This window comes from Rhea pennata, chromosome 4 (genome assembly GCF_028389875.1).
Source record: "Rhea pennata isolate bPtePen1 chromosome 4, bPtePen1.pri, whole genome shotgun sequence".
NCBI lineage: Eukaryota > Metazoa > Chordata > Aves > Rheiformes > Rheidae > Rhea > Rhea pennata.
Window position 1 is genome coordinate 29083440 of NC_084666.1, and position 18694 is coordinate 29102133.

The 18694-nt window shown below is 35.8% G+C and overlaps 2 protein-coding genes across 9 annotated transcripts in view; one reads left to right on the forward strand and one right to left on the reverse strand.

The window, feature by feature from the left end:
• FIP1L1 (factor interacting with PAPOLA and CPSF1) overlaps positions 1-16798 on the forward strand; it is a 44297-nt gene extending 27499 nt beyond the window's left edge. For 4 of the 7 annotated variants that reach the window (XM_062575558.1, XM_062575563.1, XM_062575562.1 and 1 more), the window contains 6 exons: positions 111-137; positions 640-694; positions 2388-2443; positions 9166-9391; positions 15574-15711; positions 16476-16798. In XM_062575558.1, the coding sequence (XP_062431542.1) occupies positions 111-137; positions 640-694; positions 2388-2443; positions 9166-9391; positions 15574-15711; positions 16476-16623 (650 nt within the window). In that variant the 3' untranslated portion in view covers positions 16624-16798. The remainder of the gene's footprint in view (positions 1-110; positions 138-639; positions 695-2387; positions 2444-9165; positions 9392-15573; positions 15712-16475) is intronic. The other 3 variants (XM_062575560.1, XM_062575559.1, XM_062575561.1) reach the window with 3 other exon arrangements.
• A 689-nt stretch (positions 16799-17487) lies between these two features.
• LNX1 (ligand of numb-protein X 1) overlaps positions 17488-18694 on the reverse strand; it is a 67606-nt gene continuing 66399 nt past the window's right edge. For both annotated transcript variants that reach the window (XM_062574635.1, XM_062574636.1), the window contains exon 10: positions 17488-18430. In XM_062574635.1, the coding sequence (XP_062430619.1) occupies positions 18295-18430 (136 nt within the window). In that variant the 3' untranslated portion in view covers positions 17488-18294. The remainder of the gene's footprint in view (positions 18431-18694) is intronic.

Below are 18694 nucleotides of genomic sequence, written 5' to 3' on the forward strand. Positions count from 1 at the left end.
ACTATTTTTCTTGATTTTATATGTTGTGATACCTTAATATGATTTTAGAAACGATAGATAACAGGCACAAATATTTATTATAACTGATACATTATTTGTTGTCTTTTTAGGTATACCAATAACAGTACCACCACCAGGTAAACCTAACTAGATTTTTCTTTTTCTTTTCTTTTCTTTTTTTTCTTTTCTTATCTTTTTATTTATTTTTTTTACAATTGGCTAAATTAAATTCTATTTTTTTAATTAGATTTAATTGATGTGCAAATTATCAACTTCCTTTTATTTATATACAGATAAAAGTTCATAAATACAAAATGGTATGTGTAGACATAGGCACAGTTATTTTGATGCAAGGCAGAAAAAAAATAATGCTCTTAATTGGTCTTTAGAAGGTGCACGCTTCCTCTTCTTCCTTCCATTCCTTTCATAGTTATGCAGAACAGTGTGACCACTGTTGTATTAGTAGCTGATCAAGAATTTTCTTATGCTTCTCAATTCTTGCCTGTTTCAAGACTGCTGAAGTATTTGATCTGAATCATTGAAAATATATGGAATATATTTGCCATTGTTTGCCTTGCCTAGTTTTTACATGTTTGGGTTTTTTTCCCCCTCTCTTTCCTCCTTGATTAATTATTACAGGCTTTCCACCCCCACCTGGCGGTCCTCCACCTTCCCTCATACCCACGATAGAAAGGTGATTATTTGTTTTGAAATCTTTACAAAGCAATATATCAGTATTTTGTAACAGAAATAAAATAGGTACTAGTAAGCACTCTTGCACTACTTGGTATTCTATGGATTTTATTAGAGCTGAGGAGATGACTTCAGATTTTTACAATCATTTTCTGCAAGTGCTGCTAGTCTCAATTGCATTTTACACTTAATATTTTCTTCTGAGTAGTTTACCACTTACTAGTTTTGTTGAGTGATGAAACAGTATCAATGCCAAGACTTAAGAACAAAGTTAAGCTAAAGATTGTTAAAATGTTCCTAAGCTGTTTTAAGACTTATTTAAGTGAATTTTATAGTTATCAACTAAAACATCCTTTTCTGCAAACGTAAATAAACATGTTGGCCACAGACTCAAGCCTTCATAGGCTATAGGAAATGCCAGAGTTTCGCAGAATCCAAATTTGTATTCTTGTTTTTGCAATGCCGAGTAGCCAGCAGCCCTCGAAAAGTAATTATATTTTGTGTTAGGCCAAAACTAGGGCAGCTAGCTCACTTAAGACGATAGAAGCCTCTTGCCAGACCTTTTGACTTTACTGGAGGAAGGTGTACATATTTGTTCCTTTGAAATTGCAAATTCTGTTAACATACTTGCTACAGGATGATGATGGTAAATCTCTGAGAAAATCCTCATCTGATTTAATTCAGAAAACAACGAGGTGGGATACATTTGATGTGGATGAAAGTTATTTCATTATTATATGATGACAGTTGCTATGAGTGACCATTGCTTCTGACAGTTAAGCAGTAGTCACTCTATTTTTCCAGAATACAAAGTGAAAAAAGTCTTTATCAAGTTAATTGTAGAACCTTGGAACTACATTTCTGGTAAATATCTTTTAAATGCTGAGATACTACACTGGTCTTTCATTAGCCAGTTTTTTCTTTTGTTTATAAACTAAACTAATCCAAAACTTTTTAAATGTAATGTAACATTTTAATGTAATGCTGCCTTCAACAGCAAAAATAACACTGAAGTTAAACATGGCAAAGATAATATATTCAAGTTATGTAGGAAGTGATAAAACTTGTCAAAGAATTATACGTGTTTGAATTATATCCTATGCTCATATCATCCATTTTAACCTTTCTGTTTTTTACCTACTTGAGTTGGCTACCATTGAAAGAAGTCAGCCTTGGAAATATGTAGTTAATTTAATAGTTTATTTATAGAACTGCACATTTGAAGTCCAGCTGTTCTTAAATAGCTCACTTACCTACTTTTTAACAGAAAGAATGAGAATGGCTTCATTCACAAATACGTGCATTTCCAGGCAATTGGAAATTAAGTTCAAAATCAGTGCAAAAACTTCATATGAAATGAGCAACATTTGAAATAGAAAATCAGTGAAAAATACAATAGAATAGTTCACAGTTAGTATTGATTTCCAAGGCATAGATGTTTTGTTCTAAACTTTAAAAAATTTTGAGAGAATGTTATTTTTAACTTCTGTATTAAAGTATGAATTCAACATACTTGTGTTGAGAGACTGCTTTCTTAATTAGTGATGCTTGAAATGAAGGAGTTAGAAAGTATCTAAGCAGATTTATTTATGTGGTGATAAGAATTCTGAGGAATAAAATAAAAGGTATGTATCTGCTAATGCAAGTAGCCTTAATGGTAAACCTGAATTTTACCTGTGTTTTGTTTTCAACAGTGGACATTCCTCTGGCTATGACAGTCGCTCTGTTCGTGCATTTTCATATGGCAGTGGTGAGTGAGTTTACTGGCTTTGAAAATTTTTATTAGTGCTCTATCAAATTGATTGAAATACTTGCAAGGATTTTAGCTGAGAGTATAAACAGATCTTTCCAGCAATTTATTATGAAAGCTCATTGCCTGTCACTATGACTAGATACCTGCTGTTGTAAATTTAACAGCTGTTAGTAAATACTATTGTTTTGTTTATTTAGCAGACTGCAAAAGTCTCTTTGTCTTTCTTGGTTAACATTATGGGCAAAATCTGCAGCTGAAAAATGTCAACATCTAGTTTCACAGTAAAAGTGAACTGAAAAAGAAATTGCTTTATGTGGAGTCAAATGGACATCGACAGAATCTAGCAGCCGGTTATCTAGCATGCAGCTCTGCTACTTGAGCCAAAAGAGAGATGACAGTACTAAAATGTCAGGTGCTTTTTGACATAGCCCAAAGGGGAACATGAAACACCTGTTTTGCCAGTCAGTAGCTGTGCTTAAGTCTTACGCAGCTTCATGCCCAGTGCCTTTTCTCCCAGCTGATTTTTCTGCCTCCCTGCTCTTTGTTCATTTGGAGCCTGGCTGCTGTAAGGAGCAAATATAAAAGTTCTGTCCACATCTGAGGTGCATGATGTTCAGCACAGATCAAATGTTCACATAATGTCTCTTAAATGTTCATAAATCTGTAGAGAAGACTTACAAAGTAAGATTTTTGAATAACTTATTTCCTGAATTTGGGGCAGTTTATGCAGTAGTAAATGGTTCATTGACATCAGAATGGTTTTCATCGCTTAAGTGTTCACTTCCATGCATAGTCTCTCACATATTTTAAAGAACTCTTAGGGCAAACAACTGCTTTACTCCTTCAGAAGTAAATGAGCTATGTTTGCGCAAGTCAATAGCAAAAATTAAACCTGGGGCAGGCAACTAATATACCCAGGCAAATACTTTGTTGAAGTTTTATCAGCTAAAACCGTGCAGTGTCATGTGAGAAAGCAGTCTTTCTTACAGGCATTAGTATGCCCATTTCATCTAATATATAGCCTCTGATTCAAGATGTTTTTCACTTTGGAACCTCTTTTATTAGAATTTGCTATACTTTCATGTTGTAGCAGGAACATAAGAATATTTCCACCTTTTTTGCTAACCTTCAGATGTGATGTGATACCCATATACAAAATACAGTAGCTATCATGATCATGCCAACATTGGATTTGCAAATTCTGGGGCAAGGGTGAAAATGGATGTTTGCCTATGTGTGGTTATGGAGACCAAGCAGTACAAGAGAAGAAGGCTACTAAAAAGTTGGAGGAACATCTGGTTCTGAGAGGGCAACAGATTTGTGTTGGGAGGGGGAGTTGTTTGTTTGTTACTTTCAACACAGCAGATAATAGATACTAGTCAGAGTTTTTCATGAGAGAAAACAGTTGTGATTTTATAAATCAAAAGCTTGTGGGTTAAGTTCCTATTGTATTATTGGCACTGTGATAAGATAACAAGATGGCTAGATCTTTTCTAGAAATACAGACTAATCCCATTTGATCTGGGGATTTGATCAGAATATGTGCATCCAAACCTTAATTTCTTTTGTGTGTTAAGGAATTTTCTGGATATTTTCTCCTCTCCTTCCCTCTGAAGTATGCTGTAGTGACAGCTGTTCCAGTGGGGCAGGGTAGACACGTTCCCTGGTTGAGAGGGGTGACCAGTGGGTATTAAGTCAGCTAGTCGAGATAATTAGAGTAGCATGTAATGCTCTTTCTTTTATAGGTTCTTTATCAGGTTGTTGTGATTCACTTGGGTCTTTTTTTTCCCTCTGAGATTAGAACTGTTATCCATTAGGGGATTTCCTTTTCTTCCTCTTCTCCCTGCCCCCCCCCCCCCCCCCCCCCCCCCCGAGCATTTTCTAGAGGTAACGTTGTGTTTGGGGAGTGATGATGGTGTTTGTTTTTTTCACCCAATAAAACACTTGTTTTGTGTGCTGTATACATTTTCTTTTCCTTTATAATATTGGACAAAACTGAGAGTTTAGTTTGATTTCTGTTTTTGTTTTGTTTTGTTTTTTTGAAGACCTACGGATGTGATCTGTATCACTGCGCTGAATGTTTTTTGTTTGGTCGCCAGCAGAAGCAAGGTTACAGAAGCATGCCATCCGCAATTTCTTACTGTTTGTATATAGTGCCCATTAAAGAGCGAGCTTTGGAGCTGATCTCAATCGTTGCAGAAAGATAGGGATAAAATAAATAGGTATAATGGATTTTAATTTCTGCAGTCTAGGTTGCAGAGACTAGAGTGTTGGCATTACACGTTCTGGTACTGTATCGGTTTACTTTAACTGCGGTTTCCCTTAGGTGTATTACACTAGTCTAGTCTGAACTGTTTCTGTGTGTTTCCTGATTTTTACTAGAGTCATTTTGTCTTAAAATCTACATGGCATTAGTAGTGTTCTGAACCTTTGGACCCTGTCTGAGAAAACAGGGGACCTTGGTTTACTTGATTTAACAACTTCAGAATGTTGCCTAGGATTCTTTAGTCTTGCTAGAACATCTGGATGTTTCAATCATGAGCTTTTGCTTTATTGCTTAGGAGACGAGTGTTTCATTCCTTCCCGTATTTCTCCTTCCTTCATATCTCTTCTCATAAGGTCATACAAATTTATAGAAGAAACAGAATTTTTTAGAAGTGTAAAGTCATCAGGTGTGTTTAGTAACATCTTCAACTTGAAATGAGGACTGTTTAATTATATTGAGATATTAGCCAGCTCCTCACAGGTATGTAGAATATCATACTGTTTCTTGAGTTTAAAATACTATATAGTATTAGCATTTACTGCATTTTATGTGAGAGGTTAATCAAAGTGAAAAGTGTGTTGACTGTACCACTTGTTTTATTAAGTACTTAAGAGTTTTAGGACTTAAAATTGTAATTTTAAATGAGAAGTACTCAGTATTTCTGAGAAGTGTAGTACCTTAAATATGGTGTATCCCTTTAATGAGAAGATCTTCATGAGAAACAGTATGTTCCTGATGAGTTTATGAGATTATGTAAAAATATATTTCTACCATTATTAAGTGCCTTTGACAAGAGGTAGAAAAATAGCACAACTAAAGTCAACAGTTAATTCTAACTAAACATCTTCTCTGTCTCATCTTAATCTTCCTAAAAATAATCTTTGGTTATGGTAGGTCCCTTCCTCAACAAAGATTCTAATGGGAGTAAGGGAGACATCTTGCTGCAGAATTTGGCAGCTGATACCAGCAAGTATCTGTAGTACATTAGAAAGTCAGGGGCTTTTACAGGAAACAGTGCCTTAGCTCTTGTGCTTGGATGCTTATTGAAGTAGTAATATTGAAATAATACTGGATTAAACTAATTGAGGGGGGGCACTTTCCTGGATATAAGGGTATACAAAATTAGTATAATATAATCTAGTATAATAATCTGGAATTACTGTATTTGATTTTATAAAATACACTATTTAGACAAGCTTTAAATCTTTGCCTTTTTCTTCATTTCTGCTGCTCTTTTTGCCATTGTGTAGGGACGAGAAATACATCTTGTTATAGACTTCTTAATCCTCCTCAGCCTGTTTCTATCTTCGCCATGTATCTGGCAACCCTACTGTGGCAAAAGCAGTTTCTGTATTTGCTATACGAAGCAAATTACTCATTTCTAAACTGTCTGATGTGTGTGGTTTTGGATGTGTAAAGGTACTTCGGCAGTTAATTGCTGTTGCAAGTAAATGCTTAGTGCAAGACGTTTTCCTGGCCACCATCTTCTACCCTGAAGTACTTATCTCACAATGTGATCCCAAATCCGTATGAATTCATTATATTATACCAGTGCTCCCAATGGGTCAGATAGGTAAATTGAAGGTTTAGTGGTGCAGTAGGATGCAGATGATAATTATAATTAAGAATTGCTAGGATTGTGCACTTCTTGCTTTAGATGATAAAAACGAATTGCCAACTCTTCATCATCTTTGCCAGTCAGTATGTTTGATGACTTTGTCAAAATTCCGGAGGAAGATGAACATACACTGCAAAAATACCAATCTTAATCAAGACACAGCAGCCTTTCTTCTGCCTATTCAAATTGCCCATCTCATGCCTTGGTATCAGGCATATTTCCAATGGCAAGTCTGTTGAGAATGTCGCATGGTAAAAGAGTATTCTTAATTTATAGCATCAAGAATATCGATTTTGTCTTTGTATGCATCGAATGCAGTTTCTTGAACTTGTTTTTAAGTCCATTTGTGATTCAGCAATACCTTAGCCTTACGAACTTTTATTAAGCTGTCAACATATGCCACTGCTTTGGGTCTGCCAGTGAAGCAACTTGTATTGTATGCTTGTTTGCTTTTAGAATCATAGAATTTTCCGTGAAGCGTTTCTTCATTCTGTGCTCTAAATGTTCTTTATGTCCTGAAAACATACAACAAATTTAGCAGTATAAAAACAATTCCAGAGGAAGTATTTTTGAGGCAAAAAGGATACATTAATAGTTTGCCAATATTTTGTGAAACCACGTAGCTTCAAATTTTCAATCCCCAAAACAGGGCTTACGTCTCCATCACTATGGACTATTGAAAGTTTCCTCTCTTCCTTTTTGAAAAGTAAAATCAGCACTACATTATGTTGGAAATCACTTTCTTAGTGTGAAGGTTATTAGAAGAATCGTAAAATTTGTGAAGAGATACTAAAAATTACTTCATCCCATACAGTAAACACAATAAATAGCAATTCATATTAGAAAGTAAATTTTCTTAAACTATCTGGAATACTGAGAATAATTACAGATGAAAATCTATGTATAAAAATTGCTGTATTTTTCAGAGTAACAAATAAGTTGTTTATTTCAGGCTACTGAGATGGAAATGACATACTTCTGTCTAATGAGAACTACTGCAGATGTGAGGGAGTGACCAAAATTCAGCTTAGAAGTCTATGCTGCTATTAATAAAAATAATTTGTTTTGTAGTATGTGTTTAAAGTAAACTTAAGCTCACAATTTAGATCAGAATATTCTGTCAGCCAGTGTATTCAAGTCTTGTAGACCATACGTATGTTGTTGACATAACGGCAAGTCAAGGAAATTAGCAGTCTTTAAAGTCCAGCTGCTTTTTTGCTATTTCTGGCTGCTTTCCTTAGAAGAATTTCAGTTTTTTGGCAGTATAATGAACAACATACTATTGTGTTAGGCTTTTTTTTTTTTTTTTTTTTTTTTTACGTTAACTCCTTGTTTTCCCTGTAGGCCTGAAATCAAACATTGTCAAGCATTTTGTTAGAAGCAAAGCATTGTATAAATGCTTTTTTTTGAAGAATTGTAATGTTTTTCAATGAAAATGTTTATTAACAATGAAGTACTCTTTCCTTCTCCACTGCCTGCTCAAAACGTCTTTTGTATTCCTCTTTTAAACTCTTGGCAAACCACTGTCTTAAGCTTCTGCCAAAGCTTTCTGGGGCAGGCATACCCCAGACATTGTAGGCAAGGCAGTTGGAACACAGCTGTCTTGAGAATCCATTGGCTTTAAGGTTTGGCAATGTTGAATGCAGCAGCAGTACTTTACGTTGCTCAGTGGGTGCTTATATTAATTATACTATTAATTTCTCTTTGCAACACCCTGCAGTCAGGTGAATATTGTTCTGATTTTATAGCTTATGAAAGAGAGCTCCAGTAAGTTATTGATAACTGTACAATTCTTTGCTAGCAAAGCAGATAGGCAGAGATGGGAATTCCTGACCTCTGTGCTCAAGTCCACTAGAGAGTGCTGTTTCCAGTTTAATGCTACCACCCTCGGGTTCACAGGATGCATCCAGGGGCTTCTGGAGGGGCAACGCAGGAGAGAACAATTGGACCATTGAGACTAGTAGTTTATATCCAAGTTGGCAGAATGCAGTGGAGATGCATGTCCCTTCTTCTCTCCCACTGTTACCTAAAAAGGTTGTGAGACAGTGTGGTGTTGTGACTTCTTTCCCATCTATTTATTCTGTGAGTGTATCGTCTTTTAGTTGAAGACAAAAAATATACTTCATTTACTGAAACTGTAGTATGTTCTGATAGTAATAGTGACTGTGCTGAGCATTGATTAGAAAGTAAGTGGAAATGTCATTTCTCCCCCTCAAAATGATTTTATTGAAGAGAATTCTAAAGTTACTATTATATTCTGTAATCAAAAAAGTATGGCAAAGCACAATGTAGAATATGAACTACTAAATAAGAAGACTGGGATTAGCCAACATGTTATACTTCAAATACAGTTATTTTAAGGAACAAAACATATACAAAAATACTAGCATCTAAATACGAAGTCGGAAGTATCCTTTCTCCTTGTTTTTCTGAATTGTATTTCCAGAACCATTGTGTTTCAAAGGCAGTTCTGTTTCTTGGTTGTTACTGGGTTTTTGTTCCACATTTGACCACATAAAGTCAGATTCTTTCAGCAAAACTTTGTACAATATATTTTTTTTCTAGAAATTTAGACATTCTTTGTGGTATATATCCTGGTTCTGTACATCTTCATAACAAATATATAAATGAGTGGCAGAGGCCTTTATTAGCATCATGAGAAAATGGCAGTTTGCTCATAATTAACTTTTTTGTGAGAGAAAAAAACTTTTTTGTGATTGGAAAATGTCACTGGAGGAGGCTAACAAACATCTGTGCTTTCAAGCATAAATAGTATTACAGTTTTCGTATGGTATCTGATTTTGTTCTTTCTAATACCAGCATCTCTTTCTTTAGTCACCTTTCCGCACCTTGCAGGTTCTGCTCCTTCGTGGTCTAGCCTTATGGACACCAGCAAGCAGTGGGACTATTATGCACGAAGAGAGAAGGATAGGGAGCGTGAGAGAGAGAGATCCCGAGACCGGGATCGGGACCGGGACCGGGACCGAGACAGAGATCGAGAACGTACCAGAGACCGGGAAAGGGACCGAGATCACAGTCCGACTCCAAGTGTGTTCAACAGGTTAGCGAAACGTTTTAACATACTGTAATACTTTGCTCAGAACTGTGTCCACATTAAATCAGGCACTTCAGTGTTAAAGTTTAGTGTACAGCTGTATATTCCAAAGAGACAGGAGGGTGTGGCTTTTTCCCTCTCCTTTTTTGTTGGAGACTGTAATTAAATTTGTAAATGTGAAACAGAAGTGTAAAAATGAAAGTAGACATCCGAACTGGTCATAGTGCTTCACAGATTAAACATGTGATTTAAGCCTTGTGTATAAGGGATGCAGTTGGCTCTCATCGACCTCAGTAGTTCTAGAAAAATCTATAGAAATATTAAATGAATCTTAGTTCCCATTTCAGTGCTAAGAGCAACATGGTGCATCATTTGACCTTAATTAATATGTTATTGGCTGCCAAAATAGTTAGTTTGGTTATTAGCACTGGCTGAATAATAATTTGTCCTGCCTCTTATAAATTATAATTTTAAGGTCAAGAACTTTTTAGGCAGACAACTACCCTCTGTTGAGTTTTCAACTCTCTTAATTGCTTTTCTTAAAAAAAGAGACCAGCAGAGATGCAACTATTCTTTGATTTGTAGGCACAAGTACCAAGCATTTAATGTTGAACTCACTGTGACTCCATAGAGCAGAAGTTTATAGGCTTGCCAAATCTTTCTAAACTTACTTTGCTCTATATTTGAGCAAAGTATTTTGGAGCAAACCTTGACTGCTTTGCTTACTATTTTTTGTTCAGTTTCAAGCTTGCACAATATATATATGTTAGCTATTAAACTAATCGTATTTACTTATTGTTTTGCGCATAATAGTTGCTCTACGTTGTGGAGAACAAGAATACCTGGAGCCAGCATTACTTAGCTGTATTTTTTTGCTTGATAGTCATTAGCTAGAGGCCCAAACTGGGTGCAAGGAAGCTGACTTTCCATTTGCGTGGATGCTGAGGTTGCTGTGGTGATGTCCTCTCCTGCGTGCATGTTCTGTGTTACAGGGTCAGTTTCTAAGAACTCAAGACCAATCTAAACATCTGTTTCTCAGACAGCTTGATTGAAGGCCAGAAAGAAGCCTGGTCATTCAAGGGTGCTTGAAATGAGCCTTAATAGCTTCCAGGCCTAGAGAAATCTCTGTGCTGCTGCCAGAGTTATCTGTAAAAGAGGGGGGAAGAGCAGGCCTCAACTTTTTTATGTGACTAAATTATCTACCATCTGTAGCAAAGCTGTTGCCACATGGCTATGTAAGAAAATGGGAGGACCTCAACTAGTATGAGTTGGTTTGGGAGTAACAGAGAGGGTGAGAGAGTTTAAGAAAGATGGAACATGCAGACACAATAATGCCTTCTTCCCTTTTTTTTAAGAAGGTTTATTTTTCAATTTCGTACACTTAAAAATGGCTATGAGGAATAGAGTGTGAACTGTTTTAAAATTTGCATAGATATATTACTCATACTTAAATCACCTTTGTTTAAATTTAAGCAATAGTGTTGTGACACATCACATCATCTTTAGCTTTTTAGTGCGCAGAAATTATTGCTATATATGCTTTTATCAATTATTTTCCAAAAAGCCTACTTTATTAGTATAACTAAACTGTGATTTAAAAAGGAACCTTGAGCTTTCTTTATATTCTGGTCTACCTTTATTCGGCTATCCTCAGAAGAAATTGTGCATTTTCACATTGTATCTCATTCTCTGCCCCCTTGAAAAGATGCCATTCTTTTTGGACTGTGATCCCTTTTACAAGGACCATGTCCTCTTTTCTAGTTTTATAGTTTCAAGTCAATTAGTTACCAACCAAATTCTGAATTTAAATATTTCTAGTGGCATACTGTGTACCATGCTGTGGCTCTTTCTCACTAATTTTCCAAAGAATTTCTGAAGTCATGGCAGTAATCCATGCAGCAAAACAGGCTATGATTTGTCTGGCTAGAAAGCAGCTTTGCAGGAAAGGACTTGGGATCCAGATGGACAGCAAATTGAACAGGATTCAGCAGTGTCTGTACCATGAAGGTCAGAACATACTGGACTGCATTAGAGTGTAGCCAGCAGGCTGAGGGATGACATTATTCCACTCTTATTCAGCCCTTGAGACCACATCCAAAGTGCTGTCCCTGGTTTTGGGATCCTCAGTATGAAACATGACACTGAAAAACTGGAGAAAATCTAGTGGAGGGCTGCCAAGGTGGTTGCAGCACTGAGGGAAGTGGATTTGTTTAGCCTGGAGAAGAAAAGGCTAATGAAGAAGGATCTAACCGCTCTTCCTAACTACCTGGTGAGTGGTTATAGAGAAGATAGATGAAGCCAACCTCTTTTCCAAAGCTCACAGAGAAAGGACAAGGTAATAGTCACAAGTTGCAGCAAGGGTGATTCCAATTAAGATATTTTGAATATAGATATCAAGTTAGGCATTGTTACAAAGTAGGGTTTCATTATTCATGTAGCTTGTCATAAATTTTCAGCCTTATTTTGAAAAAGTAACCTGAGAAGTAGAAGAGGAAGTAAGTTTTTATGGATTGGATTGCATTTGGGATTTTTTTTGTCCAGAGGGCACAGATAACTTTCTGTGCTCTTCAACATGTTGTAGTGCTCTCAAAGCTATCCCTACAAGCCTCTGGTAATTATAATTTAAACCTAGATTAGAAAATGAAGAGGAGATCACTATTTTACCATTGGGTATATGGCTTGCTTTCTTGATCCTGAAAAGCCCTCTAACGTATTGGACTTGGAAATCGGATTTTTTTGCTTTATTTGAAGAGGAGTTGCTTAATTTCAAACACATTTACAATCTGTCATGATTTCTTAGGAACAGTGTGCCAAAATAAGGTTTAAAAAGCACCATCAATAGCATACAAATCATAAGGCAGTGGTAGATGTTCAAATTCTGATTTTCTGATTAGATACTGATCATCAAATTGTTAGTTTTGGGAAGTGATGTTTGATATTGTGAGTAAGCTGTATTTTAATTGTTGCTACCTTTTTCTATCACTCTAAGCCCCCCCCCCCATACTAAGGCTCTTAAAATTGTGATGAACAGTAGCAATTTAAAGATGCGTTAGTATGGGAATCTTGTGTCTAATGAAATTTTCCTATTACTGTTCAAACTAGTCTTTACCTTTGGTTATAAATGTCTTTTTTGTAGATTTCAGAGCCTAATTCTAATTTCATTTTTAACATGATACTTGTGTGTGTGTATGTATTCCAAACTGAGCTTTTTATCTAGATCTCAGCAGGCACGTGCTGTTGTTACAGTGCTGCGGTATTGCACTCCAAGTTAACATGCCCTTCAAATTTTGATCAAATGAAGACTGGCATTCTGAACTGCAGAAGTAACTAACTGCTCTATAAGCTGGGCCACTCTTCTCTTCCGTTTGACTGGTTCTGCAAACTGGCAGTTGTTTTTAACCTTGGTCTTTCTTTGACATTTGATATGAAGAGACTTTTGCTGTCAGTTTTAGTCCTTTTGCTGAAGCCTCAGGTTTTTCAGATGAGAGGAAATACTCAGTAGAAAGAGACTTTGGCTGTAGCTGTCTTCCCCCCCACTTCCACCCTGACAGTAGAGTAGAAACGTGAGGGTAAAATAATGTTAAATGATCAATAGAGAAGGATGTAGGTTAAAGGCACAGGATACTAGGTTTCAGCACTGTGCAGGTGGAGGGGGTTTAGTTTACATGATAGGGAATTAGACATCTCAGTGAGGTGTATGAATTTCTTGTCATATCCTAGGCTATACCCTAGGATGCCCTAAGCTGGCCTTGGAGTAGTCTGATCAGAGTTCATGTTCTGTGGCTGTATAGTCTTAATATTTTAAGCTGATGTATTAATGTTGTAGGATTCTCTTGTGGGAGACATACTCTGCTCGGTTTAATGTAATTTCTTTGAGAGTGTCTATTTCAGTTGAATATTGTGTTTGTCTTAAGAGGGGAAACAGAATACACATTAATCAATGCAGTTGTATTATTTAGTGACACGACTTCAAGTTCATAGTAACTATAGTTTTGCTGTGTTTTGATACATCATAAGATATTTTTAATGCTATTGGGAAACTAGGATTTTCTGAGCTTTCTTTGATGCTTCTCTACACTAGCTATCTTGAACTGCTAATTTATAATTCCTGAAAAACTCTGTTTTCATTCATAGCTGATGTATTGTTCTCATTTGGGAAATGGTCACTGGATCCAGGTTATGGCACATACATACATAAAATTATTTTGCTTTAAATTCTTGTTGCGTCAGGGCATGAGAAATGTCTTTAGGGTTGAGCTGTGCTCCTTGCATGATCTGTATCTGATCTGTTCAGTAGAACCATATGGATTCTGCTACTATCAGGGACCTCAGGAGGAGACTTTTTTTATGGTAAATGTTGGCAAAGAAAGATTGAAAGCACAAAGCACTTAGTTCTTGTACCAGCTTAATAGCATCTTACACATAGTTCTACGTGTTCTAGTTAGTGTCTCAGAAAGCCTGGTCACCTTGTGCCTGTCTTTGAGACTTGATTGGGATCTTCTGAACTATAGTAACTGAGACTTCATAGTTCCCATTTCAGTGCTAAGAGCAACATGGTGCATCATTTGACCTTAATTAATATGTTATTGGCTGCCAAAATAGTTAGTTTGGTTATTAGCACTGGCTGAATAATAATTTGTCCTGCCTCTTATAAATTATAATTTTAAGGTCAAGAACTTTTTAGGCAGACAACTACCCTCTGTTGAGTTTTCAACTCTCTTAATTGCTTTTCTTAAAAAAAGAGACCAGCAGAGATGCAACTATTCTTTGATTTGTAGGCACAAGTACCAAGCATTTAATGTTGAACTCACTGTGACTCCATAGAGCAGAAGTTTATAGGCTTGCCAAATCTTTCTAAACTTACTTTGCTCTATATTTGAGCAAAGTATTTTGGAGCAAACCTTGACTGCTTTGCTTACTATTTTTTGTTCAGTTTCAAGCTTGCACAATATATATATGTTAGCTATTAAACTAATCGTATTTACTTATTGTTTTGCACATAATAGTTGCTCTACGTTGTGGAGAACAAGAATACCTGGAGCCAGCATTACTTAGCTGTATTTTTTTGCTTGATAGTCATTAGCTAGAGGCCCAAACTGGGTGCAAGGAAGCTGACTTTCCATTTGCGTGGATGCTGAGGTTGCTGTGGTGATGTCCTCTCCTGCGTGCATGTTCTGTGTTACAGGGTCAGTTTCTAAGAACTCAAGACCAATCTAAACATCTGTTTCTCTGTCTTTGAGACTTGATTGGGATCTTCTGAACTATGGTAACTGAGACTTCATATAATACATAGGTGTAGTAAGTTTGTTGTTATTGAGGTGTGGCTGACAGAGGACATCTGGATACTATATCTGGTTATATTTACTCAGAAATGATACTGTGCTATGCTAATACAGTATTTGAGTGCTGTTGGCTAAATATAGATAATACTATCACTTTCTAAATTTCACAAAACTTACCACTGCTTTTCTCATCAAGACAATACATGAAAATACAGTCTTAAGTAAAAAGACTTTAAATTCTTGTATAGCCTACAGTATTTAGTTTTCTTAGAAGCTTTTTGGCACGTAAGGGCTTGTGGTAATCCCAGAGGAGAGCAGAAGTAGGAACAGCATTGGCATTGTAGAGAAATTAATGTAAAAAGCAACCCAATACATTAAGTTTATTTTATTGTCAGTTTCTTTGTTCTTAGCTTTTCCTCTCTTGAAACTGATGTAAGGAAATAGGTTAAATGTACCAAAAAGTTAATTTACTCTACCCATATACCTTGGAACAACTAAAAGATGTGCTTAGATATGCACACTAAATTGAAAATATTACTAAAGTTTATGTAGAATGGTACTTCATTTACAGATAGGTATAGATTTAAACTAACCAACTGCTTGATAACTCCTCTATATATTTAATTCAACATGTTATTTCTTCCATTTTTTTTATAGAGCAGTCCACTTTCAAAATGGCTTTAAACACTAGCTGTCTAGTGTGTAAGGTGAAGAGCCTTTATGTCCTTTTAACATATGTGATGGATCATGTTTATAAATCCAGAAGTAACACTTAAGTGTTTTCTGATGTTTATCTTGGTGTATAGAAGAATTCTTTTCATATACATACACATATACATATATATATACACATATACACACCATTTTAGTATTACTGTCCTGAAAAGATGATTTTTTTTTAATCAGTGATGAAGAACGATACAGATACAGAGACTATGCAGAAAGAGGCTATGACCGTCATAGAACAAGCAGAGAGAAAGAAGACCGACATAGAGAAAGAAGACACAGAGAGAAGGAAGACAGTAGGCACAAGTCATCTCGAAGGTTTGTTGTTGTTTTTTTTTTTTTTTTTTTAATAGGATATGAAAGACTTGACCAGTTTAAAAAAATAAATTTTAAAACAAACCCTGAAAAAACTGGAGTCTTCTGGAAAGACTGTAAACACTTAGATATACTGCTTGGAACAAGTCTGCTATATAAAATGTGGACAGACAAAATGAGATGTTGGCCCCCAGTAACTTCATGTTGAGTGATGTGTAATATAGTCTTAGCTAGTGAACAGAAATTATGAATTTGGGGACAGAAGGGGAAAAGTCAGAATTATGAATTTGAGTCAGAAAGAGGCAGAGTGAAGCTAGTATTCAGTAGCTTTACATAAAAAAAACTTCGTTAGCAATGATTCTTACAATGTAAGTAAAAGAACTCTTATGTTCACTTGATATAAATGTTCAACTTAATTCTTTTAGAACTTGAAATAAAAATTAAGTCAGGGGAAAAGGATCGGTAAGAATTTAAAACTCTTGAATGGATGCCAGTAGGAACATGAAATTGCAATCTGAATACAGGTTACAAGTGTGAAAAATCATTCACCCTTCCCAGTAAAGAGTACAACATGACTGGGTATATGCACTATGGCATCAAAAATTTGTTCCTGACAGCCAAGTACTATGAGAGAGAGAAAAAGAGCAGGTGCTAGTTTTCAAATACAAATGCAAACACTACTTACTTAGTACTTTGCTATTAAATGGGGCCTGACGTGTCATGCCTGTGCAATGTTTTGAGGTATTTTCCCCCTATTTTTATTTTAGTAACAGCAGACGCCGTCATGACAGTGAAGAAGGGGACAGCCACAGAAGGCACAAACACAAAAAATCCAAAAGAAGCAAAGAAGGAAAAGAAGCCAGTAGTGAACCTGCTCCGGAACAGGAAAACACTGAAGCTGCCCCTGCAGAATAGGCTTGTGTGGTTTTTTGCCTACTTGCATATATATTAGTGCCAGAAATAGATTACTATAAATCCTGTTATTTTTCTGGATATTAAAATAATTTGCTCTTAATCTTGTTCTGTTAGTATGAAATTGAAGGTTACTTTGTTTTTTTGAAAATAAAAGAAAGAATTTTTCATGTTAAGATTCCTGGACTGACTTTGTCTTTTAAAAACCAGTAAGAAAAACTCATCATTTGAGATCTAGATGCTAGTGCTCTTTCTTGCAGTATATGTAGGACTTGAATTCTCTTTAATAAATTGTCTCCTTTTTTCCATAATCCAGTAGGAAGGTCATTCTTCTGAGTTTAGAAGCACTTTGCATTCATTTTATTATATACTGACATCTGGAATGGTATGTGTTTAGTATAGCCCTTGGAGTTTATATCTATCTGAAAAGATCCTTTACAAGGATGGAACAAGGAAGAGGAATTCCAGACACTTCAACAAACTTGTTCTAAAGTGAAATAACAACAAAATGGGAAAACCTGGAAAGTTGCTGACTGGTTTTAGTCTGTTGGAATGTTGACTGCAATTACCTTGCACTTGGTAATTATGCCTTGTATGTTTGGGTGCATAAGCTAGACATCTGTCCTACTTTCTTTTTTCAATAGCTTAAGAGAAAATTCATTATAGTCTGTTAGGGATGGCTGTCCCTAGCAGACATTGTAGTCTGTTAGGGATGGCAAATAGTAATGAACACATCCTCTTCACGTTGTTAGCTTTTGAGGAAAAAAATAAGACTTCAAAACTTGGGTAGAAATCTCTCTCTTCTTACAGACAACAGTAAAAATATATATATATATTTTAAAGAAAAAATAAAACTATCATCATGTTGAGGTTTACTGCAGTCCAAACAGTATCAGGTGAGATTGGCATGGCAGTCCTGCAAAAACTATACTGCCTTGTCAGAGCAGTAATTAAAGGCTTTACTTGATGACATTAGCAGAGTGCACTGTACTTATTTTTAAAAAGAAATATTTTTATGTAAAAATTCTAGATTTATTAGTATTAATTAGAAGCTTTTAGTTTTGAGTGAAAATAATGGCTGTACAAGTACACAGTTACAGTTATTTTTAATAATTTTAGAAGTAAAATTGAATTCACAGCTTTACAGACTAACAAACAATACTTGAAAGTCTTGAAAATACCAGCTTCATGCTGACCATGAAAAGGTACAGATAATCAATGTGCTATTAACGTGTTGGGTAAAAGCCTTCGTCTGATATTTTTCTGTTAGAAAAGTACTTCATCAGATTGCTAGGAATTTTTCCATACGTAAGTTATTTATAAATTTCTTTTTAGAAGTCAAAGTGGGTGAACAGGAGCTTTTGCTGCTCCTTAAATTTAATGATTATTATAATGCATTATAAATATAAAAAAAATAAAATAAAACCCAACTTAAGAACATGGGAAGCAAAGATTTGTCTGCAACTTAAATCACTCTGAAGTGATTCTCTGACAGGTGTCCCTGCTTTGCCTAAACTTGACTTCTCTTGACATGCAGGTTGAAATTCCACAAACCTTTTCTTTATAAACACATTTGATTCCCACCCCACCACACCCCAGAAAAAAGTGAGGATTACTGACGTCCATGTTTTTCCTGTGTTAAATTACTTGTCTTACTGTCTGTGAAGACTTGTTTTATAAAAAAGTGCCAGGCCAGGACGCAATAGTGAGAGTAATTTTTCCTTTCAGTTCTTTGAGCATCCTTGCCAAGCAGGCATGCATCATTCCTGATGTGTTCCTGCCATTGACAGCGAGGAGGATGTCACCACATCTGCAAAACCAAAGGCATAGAGGAGAGAACGATTAAAAAAGGTGACATCTTGTCTTAAATTCCTGCAAGTGCTAAAGCATGTCCTCAAGTTTGGGTTGGAGGCAGAGGGAAAGAAAGGAATTATTTTTAAGCTGGGGATGTAGGGAAGCTTTTCTGTGATGGCTGCTACTTTATAGACTGATTTCCTCCCCAACCCCAAGTTACAGTATGTATCTTTTTACTTAAGCCTGCACTGAAACATACATTTGTTCTATTACGAAGGCA